Genomic DNA, 19,022 nt, shown 5'->3' with positions numbered 1-19,022 from the left:
GTACCGCTAACGTCCGAGTGCAGCTTGTCGAGCAACGCCTGCGTGTCCGAGAGCGAGTCCTCGATGGCGCCGCGGTACTGATGCATCTGGTCCAGATGGTTGCGCCAGTCGCGCTGATCGGCGCTGATTTGCACACGCAGCTGGGGCAGCACCCGCTCCATCTCGAGCCGCCACTCCTCCGTGTTGGTGGTCGACTCTAGGATCTCGTCCGGTTTCTGGATATCCATCTGGAGATTAAGACCTTGGATGGAGAGGTTTTTGAGGTCCTCGAGGTTGAGCACGGCGCCCTCCTCCTCCTCTTCGGAGGACGAAGACTCCTCCTCGGCTACCTTCTCGGTGGTAATCTCTGCTTCGTCCTCGTCGTCGTCATCATCTCCACCCTCCGGCACGATCGGTTTCTTCCACTGGAAGTTGGCCGCCTTCATGGCCAGGTCTGCCAATCGGTCGGCCACGTAGATGACCTGCTCGCCGCAGCCCTGCTTCAGCTTGCTGGGCGGAAAATCGACGTGCAGTTCCAGCTGCCGGCATTGCTCCAGGATGGTAGAGATGGTGACGTTTGGATCGTCGGCCTCCTGCGGCTGCTCCATCGACCTGCCGGCCTTCCGCAGCAGCCAGGCCGCCAGCGACGTGAAGATGTAAAACTGTTCACCCACGTTGAACGAAAAGACTAAATAGTGTCTGTTGAGTGGTTTCATCTTGAGCGATTTGCAGAAGTCGCGCTCGTAGTCGAGCAGCTTGAGCTTGTCGGTAAGGTCATCCATTACCACGTAAGCCATGTACGCCATTCCCGGTCCACCGTCCACCTCTTCCGTGCCTTGCACCATCATCGAGTAGCGCCGTGTCTCCTCCTTGACCTTCTTTCCGGCGTCGGGAGCCTCCTCACCTCCCTCCACGACATCATCGTCCACCACGCCCTTATCCTTGTGCTTGTGGTGTTTCTTTTTCTTATCCTTTTTATGCTTGTGCTCTTTGCCATCCGCCTCAGTGGCATCGCCCTCCTTATCCTTCTTCTTCTTGTCTTTTTTCTTTTTGTCCTTTTTGTGCTTATGGGCCTTCTCGTCGGCAGCTGGATCGGGATCGGCCATGGCTGCCTCGTCAACCTGCAACTAAGCAAAATGGCATCATGTATACAGCATTACAGCATGTGTGAGAAAATGAAAACTTCTTTCAATCTAGGTAGCTCTTGTGCCTGCAGCCTTTCGGAAGCGATTAGTACCCACTAATTCGCTGTTTATCAAGATAAGTGGGTGTGTCCATCCCCTTTATGGCTGCAGCTAACTGGTATGTATTTACTGCTCCCAGAATGATATCACTACGCGCTTTGCAGGGATCCCACTTTGTGTGATCGGTTTTTGGCTCGGCAAAGAAGGTGCGCTTCGGTCCGCAAACGAGCGACAGCGACAATTTGACTGCAACAGCATGTAGTCACCGGGACAGTCATTAAGGATTTAGCGGCCGGCGAACCGCCGAACATTGCGCAAGGAGGCTGGCGCTTATTATTGCGATGGGCTGCCAAAACTTCCCGCTCCAAATTCAAAAGGGTCACTTAAGGGACCCCAGCATCTTCATTTTCAAAGGACACCAAAAGCAGTGGCAGAACAAGTTCTGTGTCTGCCACCTGACGAAATCCTAGGTAGGTTCCCTCTGGTGAACAGATATCCAAAGCCTCAATGTCGGGCATCATAGTTTGCATTTTCAAGAGGCACTCAACTCTGGGGAGGCACTATAAAGGGCTACAAACCTTTAATTTCAAATGGTGTGAAACCTCAGAGGGCACCATCCTTATTGCCATGAGGAACGGAGGGCGCCACCATTGGTGGGGGGAAGAGGAACGTGATCAGCCTTTAGATCCTTAGGTCCTGAGGGTCCCGAGAGGTTCTTTGAGCCCCTCGGGGCCGACGATCAAGGGTCTGATCGGAGGGTCCGAAGGACAGACCAGGGACACATAAAGGGACCCTAGTCAGAAGGAAAGACCCTCAAAAGTTAGTCGGAGGGCCTCCTGCATCGATCGGAAGCCTTTGGGACGGTCATGGCCTCTATGCCAGTCAGCTGACCGAAATCACGAACACCGAGGTCGGTTCCGCGCCGGTCTGGGCAGTGGGACCCTTTTCCGAGGTAGGGACATGGGAAGGCCTGCAAATGCCAACTAAAAATACGTTGCATTGATCGGTCCCCTGCAACAGTGAAGGGCCCCTGTGCTGATCAGGGGCTCACGGTGCCCAGCAGAGGACCCCGTGTCGGTAATGCACCCCAAGCTGGCCAGGGGTCATATTCGCAATGATCGAGCCCCAAAACGGTGAAGGGACCCTGTACTGATCATAAACTTAGTGCACTTGGGGCCCGTTGTGTCGGCAACGGGCCCCAAGTCGGTCAGGGATATATTTGCTGAGCAAAGTCAGGAGCATCACGCTCAATGTTAAAAGGTCAGGAGCATCGCCCTCAATGTCAAAAGGCCCCAATGGGCCGAAAGTCGGTCAGGGATATATTTCCTGAGCAGGGTCAGGGGCATCGCCCTCAATGTCAAAAGGCCCCAATGGGCCCCAAGTCGGTCAGGGATATATTTGCAGAGCAGGGTCAGGGGCATAGCCCTCGATGTCAAAAGGCTTCTCGCGTTGGCCATAACACCCCTGACTGCCCTGTGAACTCCCTGCGTCGGTGAGGGACCCTTTTGCGTCAGTGACATCGTCCCTGCGTCGATACTGTGCCAGATACACATGTTAGAGTGCCTGCTGCATCAGAAAGGGGACCGGTGTATGATGGATCCCTCTCGGGGCCTCCAGATCAACCAGGCCCCGGCCCGGGCCCCGTATCGCCAGAATAGCAACACAACAATCGAGATTATGTTAATGCGCCATAAGTCCATGATGCTGTGCGTGCTGGTCCGTTTCGAGCATCAGTCTGAAAAAAGAACAGGTGAAATCTACGGGCCGGGACGCCTTATGCGCGCATCCGAGTCAATTTTATGGCGCGTTTGAAAGCATCAGTTTCCGACCCTGGTCGTTTTTGCCCGTCCGTTAACCCCACCGAGCGCCAGCTGCGGGGCCCGACATCACGAGGCCCACGGAGACTGCTACGCCGGGCGTCGGTGCTCTATCTCATATACCTATTTTAAGGAGGCGTTCCACATTTGCACGGCGTTTTGAACTGAAATAGCCATCTTGAGGATCATCTGGTGCAGCAGTTTACACCCCTCGCGTCCTTAAGACCTAAACCACTCTTAGCATCTTAGCTGCACGCCCGCGAAGATGTGCAACCATTTCGTACGGACTATTTCAGGGTCACCCAGGTCATCCATAATGTCATTATTACATCATTAAAATCCTGTCATTCCATTGGCCATGCGGTGATCAAGCCCAATACAAATATTGTCCAGTCGTTCACATCTGGCGTTCGTGAGCACGATTCCCAGACATAACGGCATTTAATTAGCTCTCAGTCAATGCTGCGCAAGGTACAAGGACACAAACAATGACGTATTGAGGAGCATATATATATATATATATATATATATATATATATATACATTATATATCTACTGAATATATAATTTGTGTTATCTAGATGAGCCTTTTCCATTCAAAAGCATAACAAAAAGTAAGCATATCGTATCATTTCTGATGCTTGTTTTAATATCTTCGTATGTGGAAGATTCCCTTTAGTGTGCTTTAAACTGTGTCATACCATTTTTGGCCAACGTAATCTCAAAAATGATGATCTTCCCCGGGCTAACAAGGGTTGGACAGATCAGTACAAATTTTGGACCGTGTTCCCGTCTACGCTGGTGTTCAATCTACACACCCTCAATACCCTTGTAAGGCCCCGAGTAAGCCCGTTGCACTACTGACTGTTGTCATGTAACAGAAAGGGTCCAATACATCATTGTAAAGGGGATAGCGGCCGCAGTATATTCGATGCAGATTGCAGTCATTTAATTCCTGACCAATTTCATTTCATTTACTTAAAAATGCGTGCAGAATTGTATCTGCTGGTATCCTCTGGATCCCGTTTCAGCTGAAGAAGTTCAACATATGAAAGGCGAAAATGAGCTCTCAAAAAGCCGGCTAAATCTGATGGCTTATGTTGGGAGTAATTGGAAACCATGCCATCTTTCCGCCGACAGGGGCCTTTTTTAAGCGCGGTACCCCTATCTTGCCGTGGCCGGCTGCACCTCTGACTACCATCCAGGTCAGCGCAGCCAATGAGAAGGGGTTCGGCACGCCTTTGGTCCACAAAATTTTATTTTAGGCTTCTGTGAAAAGTATAAAAAAACAATATACACCTCACATTGGACAATACCTGCAATAACGCTCATCACCATTGGGAAGACATATGAGTAAGGCAACGACACTGGTGGTTCAATATGTCCGTAATTGAACAAGATATGGCAGTACTAGTGCCATTAAAATATTTTCCTGTGATGCGCACATACGTATATGCATGTACAAGACTATGGCGTGCAAATACGCTGCTCCGCTTTGATGTAACGGAAAAAGTTGTTGTTCATCGAATTGGTAATTGTTTTACACTTGAACACCCAGCGGAAGGCAATTTGAGCAACTAAGCCTCGCACGTAGCTTGCTGGTGAAAGGCCATGTAGGCCACTTAACAATGTGCGAGATGTTGTGCATGACAAATACTTTCGGGGAGAGTAGCAGTACAAATGAGTCTTCGCCATAACAACCTGTGCGTGCCATTTGACATACGTGGTTGGACGCCCACATGACCAAATAAATACGGATACCAAGTTTCAGACATACGAGATGACGATCTTGTCTTGCCGGGGGCGTGGTGCCCTGAGAGGTAAGCGCCTTTTTCGGCCTCCCCGTGGGCAGCCCGCGTTCGAACCCCGGCTGAGCCCTGACGACTGAAGGGCGTGGTGCCCTGAGAGGTAAGCGCCTTTTCGGCCTCCCCGTGGGCAGCCCGCGTTCGAACCCCGGCTGAGCCCTGACAGCTGAAGGGCGTGGTGCCCTGAGAGGTAAGCGCCTTTTCGGCCTCCCCGTGGGCAGCCCGCGTTCGAACCCCGGCTGAGCCCTGACAACTAAAGGGCGTGGTGCCCTGAGAGGTAAGCGCCTTTTCGGCCTCCCCGTGGGCAGCCCGCGTTCGAACCCCGGCTGAGCCCTGACGACTGAAGGGCGTGGTGCCCTGAGAGGTAAGCGCCTTTTCGGCCTCCCCGTGGGCAGCCCGCGTTCGAACCCCGGCTGAGCCCTGACAACTAAAGGGCGTGGTGCCCTGAGAGGTAAGCGCCTTTTCGGCCTTCCCGTGGGCAGCCCGCGTTCGAACCCCGGCTGAGCCCTGACAACTAAAGGGCGTGGTGCCCTGAGAGGTAAGCGCCTCTTCGGCCTCCCCGTGGGCAGCCCGCGTTCGAACCCCGGCTGCGTCCTGACAACTGAAGGGTGTAGTGCCCTGAGAGGTAAGCGCCTTTTCGGCCTCCCCGTGGGCAGCCCGCGTTCGAACCCCGGCTGCGTCCTGACAACTGAAGGGTGTAGTGCCCTGAGGGGTAAGCGCCTTTTCGGCCTCCCCGTGGGCAGCCCGCGTTCGAACCCCGGCTGCGTCCTGACAACTGAAGGGTGTAGTGCCCTGAGAGGTAAGCGCCTTTTCGGCCTCCCCGTGGGCAGCCCGCGTTCGAACCCCGGCTGCGTCCTGACAACTGAAGGGTGTAGTGCCCTGAGAGGTAAGCGCCTTTTCGGCCTCCCCGTGGGCAGCCCGCGTTCGAACCCCGGCTGCGCCCTGATAACTGAACACTAATGTGGGTTCTGCAGTCGCTGACACTGCATAAAAGGGTTCGCGGCAACGTGCGCCGCGTTTGTCTTTTTGTGTCAGTTGCATCGCAGACAACAGAAGCGGCGTGTTCTGATGAACTTGCATCTTCAAATGCAAAACAATTGACACCTGCTCGCGGTGCGGTATTTTGGGCCTCATATTGTTCATCCATCGCTCGGGTCGCAATGACACCTGCTCGCGGTGCGGTATTTTGGGCCTCATATTGTTCATCCATCGCTCGGGTCGCAATGACACCTGCTCGCGGTGCGGTATTTTGGGCCTCATATTGTTCATCCATCGCTCGGGTCGCATTCCCCAATAAGAATTTGAGCAATTTTCGGTCCTTTAACATATTCGAAGACTAGCGACACAGACCATTCGTCCTATTCAAAGGTATCTGCTCACATGTTTTACCACCAGAAAGTGTGTCACGTCAAAAGTGCACGACATTCACTTAGCTTCACTGTCCTCTGCTGCCACCACGATCATGTCAGTATTGGCGTCATGAAACGTCAATTGAGTGGTATTACGATCACATTGTGTGCAAGTTACTGTTGGTGGGTTTGAACAATCACTGGGCTCGATTCCTCCTGGTGCCCACCCTTTCAGTCAAGGTGAGAGGCAGGCGTCACCTTTTGCCTTAGTAAGGCTGTAGAGCGCCCATGCCACCCAACAATTTACTGTAATGTTAGCTAGCAACACAATTCGCCTTTCTGCTGGTTCGTTGTACGTGAGTTGACGATCCCTAGCCAGTCGAGTTACGTTGTGCCTGACTTCGATTGTATCACAGTCCAGCTTGACAAGTTTGGCCACATCTTCTGCGAATTATGAATGGAATGATCAATCGCTCTCCGGAGAACGACGAACGTGTGCCGCGTACATACGCAGCTGCCTATGTTTAGGCTTTCACGATGCGCAGAAGACGATAGCTCCCTCTTAGAAAGTACTGATCTGAAATTGAAGTGGCCGACATCCGGAAGTTTTGTGAGCGGTGGGGGCCCAAATTCCAGGGGGGACTACAGTGAAGCGTGACCCTCCTTGACGAAATCCTGGACCTACTCCTAGTGGTACGCCAAAAATAACTGTGCAACGCTTTATGTTGTCACTTGCATTGTGACTGTGGACATCCATAGCTCGGCTGGTGAAATGCGCAGCACGAGGCTGATTGCAAAAACGCCCCGGAATTTCAGTCATTCACAGTTGTCTGAAACGTGGTGTTCGCGCCTCATTTCTCTAGCCCAGTGCAAGAACCCTTTAAACAAAAACACTTCAGCAAATTTATTTTTCATACTTGAGGACCCGCACAACTAGAAACTTGAAATCGGAATGCGTTTCCCTTGACCACATTTTGAGAGAGAGCAAAATTCTAAATCATCTTAAATTTGATAAGAGTATTTAATCCAGGTTTCACGCTTGCAGAGGCCCAGCACAACATTTGCGATGGGGGGCGGCGAGGCAGCTCAACGTAGGGGGTGTACGGCCCCTAAAATATAGAAGGTTCCAACCCCTTCCACAAATGCATTACGCGCCTAAAATATACACTAATGATCTGCTTGTTCATGTGTCATGCCATGCAACACGTTGGCAGCAGATACAGCCAAGTTTTCACTAACTGCAAATATCATCGCACATGCTGTATTTCATTTTCATTGAGCTTTCAAACCGACCATCTCCGAAACTTTACTGCACTTTGACTTCTTGCTGATTGAGATAGATTTAACACTGATTCAGTGGATTCATGCCACAAAAATACATCCAATCTGAACTTCAGACGCAAGGAGATTCCAGCCAACCTTCATTCACGGAAATCTGAGCGATTCTTGATTTAACTCTGAATCTGAATCGAATCCGGCACACGCTTGAGTAGACCACTGGGGATCCATCACTTATCCCAGCCAGGCGCTGAGAGGTCCTTCCGAACCCGGGCACCTATCGAGGGTCATTCTAGCGAAACTACATCATACATCTGGGCCTTCCCTGAGCCCGGGCCCTCTGACCGGAGTAGTTGGCCCCAGATCCACGCAGGTGTTCTCAACGACGCCGATGTGATTCCATCACCGGTGCATGGGCCAATAGTTGACACAGAGGCCCCGCCCCAAATAGGCTTATGGGGCCCCTAGCTGAAACGCGACGGATGACCCCCGTTTGGTACTGTGGCTCCTCACCGACCTAGGGCCCTTCCACTTGCCTCACTGCGGAGGAAATTCAATTTTGTCATCGTCATTTTGCATGCCTCCTTTCATCGCCATAGAGTTTTAAACAACACCGGAGACTCTCCAATGTCCGTGGTTTCAACTGTGTCCCTGTTCAGGGAATGTACCCCTGGCCAACCCAGGGGCCCTTGTATTCCATGTTATGCACTGTGGGACCAGATCGACATAGAGGTCCATTACTGTTTCAGGGGCTCAAACCAGTGCAAGAAGCCTGCAGTGGCATTCAGGGTCAGGGCCTGACCTTGCCCCTGCTTGGGAAACGGCCCCCTCGGCCCACGCTAACACTGAGCCGAATTTTCGGTATTGGTGGTCTGTGACTGATATAGAGGACCTCATTGTGCTGGAGGACTCCCGATGGCCGCAGGAGTCCCTCTAACTGACATTCGATTGCCCAGCCATGCGGGTAGGGGCTCTTAATGCGACCTCAAACGAAGTCCTTGACCACCCGTCTCGAGCGGGCCTTCGGATTAATCGGGACCAGGGGGGGGGGGGGGGGAGACACGTGTGCTCTGTGCCACTCTGCCAGCGCCCCCAGCCACCTTGGTTTGATACGGGTGTTGGAAATAAGTGTCTTCATCAAAATATGAAATACGATGATTTTGTGATACAAGGACATCCGGGATACCAGGAGGCACTGATAACAATCCAAAACACACAACGCCAAAACCAGATTGCCTGTAGGTACTTCGGCTCTCAGTCGGTAACCATTACCAGGGCTGACTGCGATGGCAACGTTCAGCGGGCACAGAGCAGCAATGACTCTCAGTTCATCAATGTAAGGGCCCGTGTTCCCAACAATACAAATGCCCCCCCCCCCCCCTCAACAGTGGCGAATCCGGGATTTGGCCCAGAAGGCCACAGGAGGAGGCAAGTTTGGGTTTAGATTTCAGCTTAGGAGTCCCTTTCCTTTCCCGAGGACTAAGGGGTCCTTTCAGGAAAGGAAAACCCTTCCGGGACACATTTAATCATCAGAGGAGTCAAATAAAGTTCGGAGTCCCATTTGGATGCCTCAAAGGCGTGGGGGGGGGGGGGGGAGGCGGGGCTGGAGCCTCAATAGAGGAGGGAAACTACGCCCATGCACCTAGCATGGGGGCATAGCGAGAGTCCAACTAAGTCTCACGACCGACTAAATCAAAAGGTTTTTCTACGTACTGAGCGTATCGAAATTCGCAAGAAAAATCGGGCGAAATTTGGCATTACCGCCCACAGAAAATCCTGGCTGTGTGCCTCACACTTCATCGTTGCATTTCCCGTCACTTCAATTTGGTAGTTGGCGGCTTCCAGCACTGATAAAAGAGTAGTAATAGCCCCAATCCTCGAAGAAAAATCAAGAGAATGGAGATATAGATATATCTCCAAATCTGTACATAGATATACCTATATCTCCATTCTTCTGGTCTTCCTCCGAAGAACGAGGCCATCACTACTGTTTTATCTATCGTATAATGATCCTCGCTAATGCAATGGACAGCTCCCAGCACTGGTCTAACAAGTGTGATGAGCTGATAAAGTTTCTCCTCATACCACAAATTCACCAAGTCATGTCCCCTCCGTTTACCTTTGCTGCTGACCTGCCCCAGCGCACCAAAACACTTAAGCAAGGCGCTAAGTACCAAGGTTACAGTGTACACAAGGTAGTCATCAAGCAATTTTTTTACAATCTACACGAGACGTTGAGTGACGTCACTGAAAGTTTCTGTCAGGAGAGTATCCCTGACCAGGCACAGGCGGCACAGGAACGCTTCAAAAAGTGTGCATGTGGAGGAGGGGGAAGTGAGGGGGGGGGGGCGAGAAGCGCAGGCTCAGAGTATACTTAAGAAACTTTTCCTGAGAGGCAAGCTCGGTGAGTGAGGGATATGGTGTTGCAGCCAGTCGAGTGAGCCCTGAGCGGTGTACGGCGTTGAACCGGCTTGCTTTCGCCATTTACCATCAGGACTGAGGCCACGTTGATGTCCGAGCTCCGCCCAGAAGGGCTCCAGCGTGATGCCGATGAAACACATTGGACTTGTGGTGTCGGCTTTCGCTCGCACAGCTTCGGAGAAGAATGAACAAATCTGCATCCCATCCATTGGCGTGTATGCCAGCAAACCTCGCACAACAGAGGAGCTGAGGCTGCGTCTGTACGGAGGGCCGCGTGACGGTCCAGATAGTAGATGACATTGTCACCTACCTGTACGAGACCCGCCTACTCATCATTCTGCAGCGCAAGGGCGCAGAGCATCTTCTTTAAAAGGCTGCTGGCGTCAGTCAACCGATGTTGTTATGACATATGCTGTTGAAGGTCTTTTTAGAAGCTAAAATAATTTGTAATTAATACCCAGCACTTAGTTTTTGTGATCAATCGCCCGGCAAATTCCTGACACGAATGGCTGTCTTGTCTGCGATGTAGCAGCGACAGGCTCGGTCGGAGGCGCCGTCGGACGCCTGGCGACCCTGGGCCGCCCGTGGCCGGCCTGAGGTTGGCGGTGGCCTGTCGGCACCACTCGCGCCCGTGCACCGGCCGGGTGGGGCCACCGCGGTGGGCCAGCGCCACCCGGCACGGACCGCCTCTCAGTTGGACGCCGTCTGCCATACCCTGCTGCCCGCTCGCGCCTGCAGATCACGCCCGGGGCTCCCGGCCGACCGGTCCGTGACGGCAAGCAGCGGTAGCCGGCGGTGTAGCCACACAAACCACAGACAGGACACAGGAACCGCCGGACCAGGCTGCCGTGACACGTCCTGTGTAACCCATTTGTGGGCTGTCATGCCTGTTCCATTTTTAGCGACAAGTGTGCATCGCCCATGCAATTTATGAATCCCAACCCTGCAATGTCTCACCTCTGTGGGCTGGTTCCGATATTTGCTATTTGCTGCAGCTGTACAAGCAAAATGTGGAAGTTATGAATGTTACCAGGAGGATATTTACATTTTGCCAGAGACCTTAAACGACTGTGCTGCTGACGTGTCGATAACATTCTCGTAGATGTGCTCCACGTGTGCTCTACGAAGAGCATCCAAAAAACGTGAGGGCAAGCATGAAAAGCAATGAAGTTCAGGTGAACACGAACGCACAAATGCGAGCTTTCAACAACACCTGTGAGGCTGGCGTCTAACGCAAGGCCACCGGCCATGGATCGTGCGTGAACGTTGCCAGTGAATGCGGCTTGCTACAGGGGCTATCAGAGCCTGCGTTCTTCAGCGGTCCATCAGCGACTGCTCCACCGGGAAAGCCATGTACAGTGACTTTGTCAGACTTGAGGCGATATTAATCAATAATGGCTATTCGAGAACCGAAGCAAACCTGTAAATGCACGAAAAAGTGGATCGGCAGCCCAACTAACAAACCACCCATGTCACTTAAGTTAAATACATCATACGTCTCTACAGAAACAAGACGGACACAAGGCGACTAGTTGCACCCTTTCAGTCTAGTGTTTTGGAAGTCTGCAGCATTCAAGTGTAGAGCAGGGGGGAATTACACGCTCTCGAGCGAACGATTGAACACTACGCGTTCGGGGAAGTCAATTTGCTCCCACCCCCCGAGGTGTGAAAAAAATTCAGAGGGCTAAAGACATCATATTCCCAGGGGCAGTGGGTCTTTATAAGAACTTATTTAGATCAAATGTTATAGGTATCTGGGTGTTACCCCGGGGCAAATACGGTTAAACGAGTTCGAATTTGAGACCGGCTTCCGAAGTGCTTTCTGGTCTAATGATGCAGCCAGATAGACACCACGGACACCTCTTCTAAGCAACATACCACCGGACGTCATGTCAGTTCGCAGATATTATATAACCTTCAGAAGGCCAAAAGGACCAAATTCGCTTGAGATTATCATACTCCAACTATATTTTATTAGGCATATTATTATAATATGCCCAAAGCCCCTCTTTTCCGGCAATGCATGACGGTGCTTTCAAAACGTTAGGCGTCATAATATGCATGTCTTACTAAAGATGACCTCAGATTCCGCACTGACAGACTCTTTGATACATGTTTCGAGGTTTTGGGGTTCTGTTTGTGAAGTTTTGTATACAAGATAGATTGTTTATGCCAAACCTCCCATATAATCGTCTATATCTGATATTTTAACATGTTCAGATCATATGCCATCGTCATATGGATGTAACAGACACACAACACCTTTTGTTGAGAACGGTAGCTGTGCAATTTTACTATGATGCCGTCTTTTAACAACCAGAAGACCTATGATCCAGCAACAGGGGCCCAATATTCCTCTAGTTGAAGCATGGTTTCCTGAATGCAGGGACGTAGTTTTACTTGGTGTAAACATGACCCAGCCTACCGTTAAAATATGCTAACAAACAGGTTTCCCAAGATTTGCCCCATTTTCTTTTCGAAGTTGGGAAGGGGGGGGGGGCTGAAACCCCCAACCGAAAAGGAAACTACACCACTGCTTGGATTTTAGACATCATTAAGCCTCATTCGTATCAAAGGTGGTTCACGGCCAGCACCTAGTAACTGAAGGGTTCTATGTACAAAATTGTAACTGATTAGAGCTGAGGAGAACGCATTAATAACATTATCCAAATTTGGAGGCATCTTCTGTCATTGCATACGCCGAGGATATCAGTATTGTCCTTCAGCTGCTATCACGTTAATGTCCTGACATGTTCAAGTCGTATGTGCTCCAGTCGTGCCCCGTCGCGTAAGCGCATTGCCAGGCGTCGTGACAGTGTCGCGTTAATACCCATGCAGTATTTCGAGCAAAGTTTGCAACTCTTGAGATTGTGCTTAAATTGATGCACTACAGCGGCGCACTTTGGTTTGTCAGCTTTGACAGAGCTGTTCCTCAATAGTTAGTGTTTGTTTTGTTGTGATGGTAAATTATAAGGTCTATACTGTAATCGCTTCTACCCTGTTATGTGTAGAGAGATGATTTCCCGAGTGGCTTTTGGTGTTGTTTGTGGGCATGTGTTAATACATTTTGGTAGCACATTTGAATACTTCTTTGTCTTGATCGATTTTCTAATTGGTTTGCCATAAGTCGCTGTACCTTGCTTCCAATGTCCGCACTGTAAACCAAACATGGTTCAGCAAAGTCTGCCTGAGTCGTACCAATGCTGATTGCAACGCTGTCCAATCACAACAGTGTGTAAATGTACGTGTAAAGAGTTATGCTATTATGCTAAGCTTGCAGCACCGACCGCATTCATTGTGAACATTTAAGCATTATCCGTTGTTAATGTGTTTTCGGTACACAGCCGTACACTGTTCCCTGTACACAGTCGTTCCACTGTTCTCGTCCGTCAACAGCTACGTCGAAAAAAGGTATTATATTTTCAACACTTAACTCTTTTGTGCATTCTAAGTCAGATCGTTCCTTAAATCAGCTTCTAAGCTGCGTCAGCTGTTCTGCGTCCCTAACCTCCACGACAATACCGTCTAAATAACGGCGGCAAATGTTAGGTCGCATGACGGCTTATATATACCCTGAAGAAATTGGCAAACAACGGTCTGAGAGGAAAAAACTTTGCAATATCCTCAATTTTACAACACGTTTGCTAACCTGTCTATAACCTTTATGTATAAATATATGTATATAGATACTTCTACATATACAAACATATGTACATACGTATACATACATGTACACACACACACACACACACACACACACGCACACGCACACGCACACACACACTCTCTCTCTCTCTCTCTCTCTCTCTCTCTCTCTCTCTCTCTCTCTCTCTCTCTCTCTCTCTCTCTCTCTCTCTCTCTCTCTCTCTCTCTCTCTCTCTCTCTCTCTCTCTCTCTCTCTCTCCCTCTCTCTCTCTCTCTCTGTCACTCTTCCTGTCGTATTACACTCGTGCTACTTTGATATCCCGTATGCATCCTAACCACTGTCAAGATCTTCGAGTTACTCGTGCAGGTTGCTTCATGGCTTGCCTGATTTTCAGTTGCCATTATGAATGAACCTTTCGTAGAAAGACGCCCACTCACAGCTGCACCATTTTGTCTTTGCAAAACAATATCATTGAGTGTCAACCTCAGGGCTCAGGCTAAATTCTCGACGGGATGCAGAAAGTGGTCTGCATCAAGCAAATCACTGTAATGCCCCGAATTCATTAAAATGAGGCCCAACTGAGCGTATGCGTTTGTTATTAGCTGGTGCCAATACATCAGTGCCTTAAAGCTCAGGGAAGTTGTCAGTGGAATATGTGGATAAGTTATGGAACCTGTTGTCGCACTTGTTTGTACTGCAACTTACATCTTCACTGACTTGTATCCCCTTTTTTAATAAACGGCTCAATTCGGCATTTAAAGAGCCTGTTTTTGAATGAAATGTTGAAGTCCGGTTCGTTTCTGATTCGTGTTTTGGTGCCAATTTCTGGTCCAGTCCAACCCGATCCGTAAATGAATCCACAATCCGCTGATTTACCCAATCCTCGCAGTGCACAGGTACTCTACACGTGAAGTCGTAACCGAAAGCAAGCACCAGCGGGCTAGTGTCTCGCGTCTCCCGCGAATCCAAGGACGGCGACACCAGCCCTGTCTGGTTTTATTCTCTGACGGACATCATAGTGAGGGGTTCTAATCTTATGCCGACATCGCACGCAATCATTTACGCTCTGCTTTATCGTTTACCCCGGTGCTAAACTGTGCCGTACCTTCAGCACTTGCACTCTAGCCCAAGTAACAAGTCGGGGCCAAGTCAGTGTAAGGTCGAAAGCAGAGCTGCGATGCAATTGGCCTATGATCCAAGCACTGCTTGCGAGCTTGATTCGTCGTTTAAGAACCGCTCCAGTTCCGCGTTAGCTGTGTAGTTGCCGAAAACACCACCAGGGGCGCTGCGTCCTGGCCACTCGGTTCAGTCGGCGCCGAGTCCGGTGAAAGGCGGCGGACCATTGGGCAGTCAGTTCACGGCCGATGTTCGGCGCACAGCTGCCGTGAGTGACATGATTCACCTGACGCAACGGCCACCCACGCCGAGAGCACGCCCCTCCCGGGTCAGCTGATGCCAGGGCGCACCGCTGGGGCGTGCCGGTCGGCTGGGGCGCGCCCCGCTTTGTTCGGTAGAGCCCCCCCCCCCCCCCCACGCCGGCACCGTCGTGGCCAGGCCCGAGCGCGTCCAATCGCATCAGCGCCGCTGCTGGAGCCGGCGGGACGATCGCGCCGGCTCAATGCTCATAGAGCCTATGTAAGATTTCCAAAAAGCGGGGGGCTCAGCCCCTCCGGCCCCCTAGTTCCCGCGCGTCCGTATTGGGTTAAGAATGTTTTATATAATAATTATTAATTTATATAATCCTCCAGCTGCCATCCAGCGATTCTACGCACTCAGGTTTTTGCTCTTCCGCTGTTCAAACTTAAAGCTTGCGGTTCCCCTTAAAATGCAGGCGATTGTTTTGGCCCAAGGTCTCACCAGTCGACCTGAAGCCTTAATACTGGGTAGGGAAAACCGGGGCTAAATACATCGCTTGCAATATCTTGGAGACTAGTCGAGAGCTTGTTGGCTGATTAGGCTCATCAGAATTGCGCATACGCATACTCCTATCTGCGCTTCGTGGAAGTCGGGAGCAGGTAAGCACCTAAGCGGTGGCTCAGAAGAGTGTGCTTTTTTTTAGTAAATTACTATTCTCGGCGCCTTGATAAGATCAGTTTTCTCTGACGAGAGCCACACACATTAATTAAGTTCCGTGTCATGGTAATCATTAAATCTTATCTGCTGTTTACGTACGTGGCCGCAAACGGCCGTCTCGGCTACAGCTTATTGGAACACACGGGAACGCTGCGCCTTGAAGGCGGCTAGATGCACCAATCCGGCTGGAACAGCAAGCATCAGTAATGCGTCTTATTCCGCGTGCTGCAACACGCTCAGCTTTTGACTCGCCAGGTGTCATTGCAAGGACGCTGAACCAGAAGTGGAGCCAGGGGACCACGTCATCTTGGGCTCGAAAAGCCCTTTCAGTCGACACGTAGATTTTCTCTTTTTGATGTAAAACACAACATTAAGATACCTGTCTGAGTCTTCCCTTTACAATACAACTGCGACAAATATTTCATTCGTACGCTTGTCCGATCGATCCGAAGACGCTGATTGCAAATATTGCTGCAGTCGCTGTGCTACGTCTTGTTCAGGAGATGCGCGTTGAAATGCGAGATTGCGGTGAAACGCGGTCGAAACTACGTAGCGTTTCAATATTGGCATTCCCAGCGAACCCCGAATACCGGTCGTCATTGGGGCTTTACGTCGCACGCCGCTGCAGAGACTACACAGAATGGACCGTGTTTTTGGACCTAAGCAGCTTGTGCTGGTCGGTTGCAGCAGCCTCTCGGGTCGTCTTGAGGTGCCGTGGCCGTCTCGAGGCCCTCTGGTCGAGGCATGGCCCTGTGAACGCCTTGGAGTGCTTGCTTACTTCGTCGTTTGCTTTGTTGGTCGCCCCGAAGCCCTGTAGCCGCCATGAAGTCATGCGACTATCTCGGGGCTCCGTAATTTCGGGCCTCAGGACTGCGTCAGAGGCGTGTTGCTGTCCTGGGGCCCTGTGACTGTCTTGGGGTCCTGAACTCCCCCCAAACACTTATAGTGGTACTGGGCACCGTGGCCATGCCGGAACAGTATGGCCATCTCGGGGCTCTGAGGTCATCCAGGGCTGTGAGGTGGTCTCGGGGCCCTTTGATCATCCCGGGCGCTGTGGTCACCAAAATCTTTGGAAACATTGGTGCACCAGCCACGAATGTGACAATGATGCATTTAGCCCCGGTGTCCTCTACCTTTTGATTCCGTTCATGGCAGGCAGCTGAAAGTTTGTTGTTTCACGGCTCTTGCTAGATTAGTGAACAAACACCAGTACCGAGCGGCTTTAGGTCCCGTCAAAGAATAGGCAGGCTGTGGAGAACAGCAGCCAACGTGTGTGACAAGAGCGTAGTTTCACAAAATGAGTTGGGGGGGGGGGGGGGGGACGAGGGAGCGGGCAGCAGAACAGTGAAAATGACCCAACCCACCCCCCAAGATATGCCAACAAACCTGCTTCTGCCCAGATTTGGCCCACCTCCTTCCCAAAATTGAGCGATCGGGAGAGGTTGGGGGGGGGGGGGGGGGGGGCTGGAGCCCAAGTTGGAAGGAGGGGTGAAGCTGAATTGGTAACTGAATAGGGATCTACACCCCTAGTGTATGGTTGATTAATAATCATGTATCACTGACAAAGCAGATACCTGGCGGTACCAGACACGTTTTATCTAATCTTCAAAGTTGATTTTTCACCTTTCATAATAATGCGCTATGAATCCATGCCAGTGAGAACTGTGGTGGCCGATTTCACAGAGGTATGATCATTACGTTTTTTTGTGAATGCTATCTGTTGCGGTCAATTTTACGAATTTAGACACAAACGTTGTCCTGACTTTTAAACGCATCACAGAGACATAGATAAGCTAAATCAATGTATTCTGAAAGACCTTTAGCAGACTGTAACCCTCGTCCTACGATGAGGGCCTCCATGGGCTCCGTGCGTCTTCTCCCGAATAACTTCCGAGCAATTAAGAGCATGATGCTGACATTTCGGATGGCTGAGGTTACGTTACTATTACACATCTTTGTAAGAATGCTGTATTGCTGGCCTTTTCGATGCATGGTCTGTGTCCTGTTTCTTGTCTTCGCGACGCTGCCATTTTGCTGACAATGTGGCAAGTAATATTTAGTGTTTCCGGGGATTAACTCCAAGAGACTTCAAACTGTTTTTAACCGTTTCAACCTACAGTGCAACACATTTGCTCCGGTTGCTTTTGAGGGTCAGGTCGTGTGAGGTTAAGCTAGGTCAAACTTCGACTTTTTAACGACGATACAAGAGTTCCCACTCACAATGAGGCGATGCAAAGGCCTTGAGTTTGTCAGAGGCCCAGTGCTGAATGAGGGTTCCCCCGCACTGTTTCACCCAGGGACCGAAAAGTTGAATTCGTGGATTGGTGCGAATAATTGGGGTCCTTGTGCCGCTGATGGTTTATTTTGTGTCAGTGAGGGCCTCCACTTAAGTTTTCCATCGCTCTTTAAGGCCGTTTTCCATTTCCATTTCCAAGCTTAGTTATTGAGATAACATGGGGTTCACAAAATGCTTAATTTGATTTATTGTATAGGGTCTGACCCATTGCAGGTAAGATTAGTCATTGATCAAGCACATCTATCTCATGCAGTTTGGCGAGAGCTTTCCAATGCAATTATCCGCGTGGTTTTAGCTTTCTCATCGTTAGAGACCTTCGAAGGGGCTTCTGAGCCCCCCCCCCCCCCTCCGCCTGACACTCGTAAGGCGAAGGGGAAATAAGATGCCACAGGGCGAGGGTTAAACTGTGGTGTGGTATGTGGGGCGTTTGGTTGCGAGGTGCACGTGACTCATGCTATTCAGAGGGAGTGAGCGTTGCGTGCGTTGGCGTTACGTTGGCTCCACTGAGGTGTTTCGTGATCATTACAGATAGATCATAGGCCGTAGAAGACTTCATAAGTTGGACATATCCTTGGGTCCCCATGTCAAATGGGTAGTGGGTTGGGTTAGGTACAGATTTTGGGAAAAATTTGGTATGGTCACGGGTGAGGATGCAATGTTTACAAATTACTTCGAAGCCATTTCAAGGTATACTGCAGCCTGAAGCGCATGGGTGCAGAAACAGGTGAGGGGGGGGGCAGGGGGCCATGCCCTCCCCCCACTTTTTAAGGTGGAAGGGCCAGCAGTGTTAACTGCCCCCCCCCCCACGTTTCAGATAAAGGCTGTGTTTGGCTTATTCTTGTACCACATTAAACATACACGCCGATTTAATGTTTCGTCAGCCATCTACCTCAAGATGCTCGTCTTTCTCGTTTGCTCACAGGCCATCGCTAAGTGTCACAGCCGCAAGGCCGGCGTCGCGCGGTTCATGGAAACTGCAACGCCGGTCGTCGAGACTGTTGTTCTTATGACTTGTGAGCGCGCAAATTCAAAACCATATTATGCAGATTTTTATCACTGGTCAATTCTGACTGAATCTTGAACATTTTTAGATGAGCATGGATTAGCCATGTTGATATAAATTTGGGACTCCCTTCATCTACAATGTGCGCTCAGGGAGTCACCTATATCTCTG

The 19,022-nt window shown here is 50.6% G+C and overlaps 1 protein-coding gene across 1 annotated transcript in view; it reads right to left on the bottom strand.

The window, feature by feature from the left end:
* The window catches only part of LOC119092558 (intraflagellar transport protein 57 homolog), a 2,927-nt gene extending 1,825 nt beyond the window's left edge, over window positions 1-1,102 (bottom strand). The window contains exon 1 of the mRNA XM_037215515.1: window positions 5-1,102. Within this exon, the coding sequence (XP_037071410.1) occupies window positions 5-1,085 (1,081 nt within the window). The 5' untranslated portion in view covers window positions 1,086-1,102. The remainder of the gene's footprint in view (window positions 1-4) is intronic.
* Window positions 1,103-19,022: the final 17,920 nt, after the last annotated feature.

This window comes from Pollicipes pollicipes, unplaced genomic scaffold (assembly GCF_011947565.3).
Source record: "Pollicipes pollicipes isolate AB1234 unplaced genomic scaffold, Ppol_2.1 Scaffold_3447;HRSCAF=4054_pilon_pilon_pilon, whole genome shotgun sequence".
In the NCBI taxonomy this organism is placed as follows: domain Eukaryota; kingdom Metazoa; phylum Arthropoda; class Thecostraca; order Pollicipedomorpha; family Pollicipedidae; genus Pollicipes; species Pollicipes pollicipes.
Note: the sequence above shows the minus strand (reverse complement) of the source record. Positions and strands in the feature narration are given on the sequence as shown.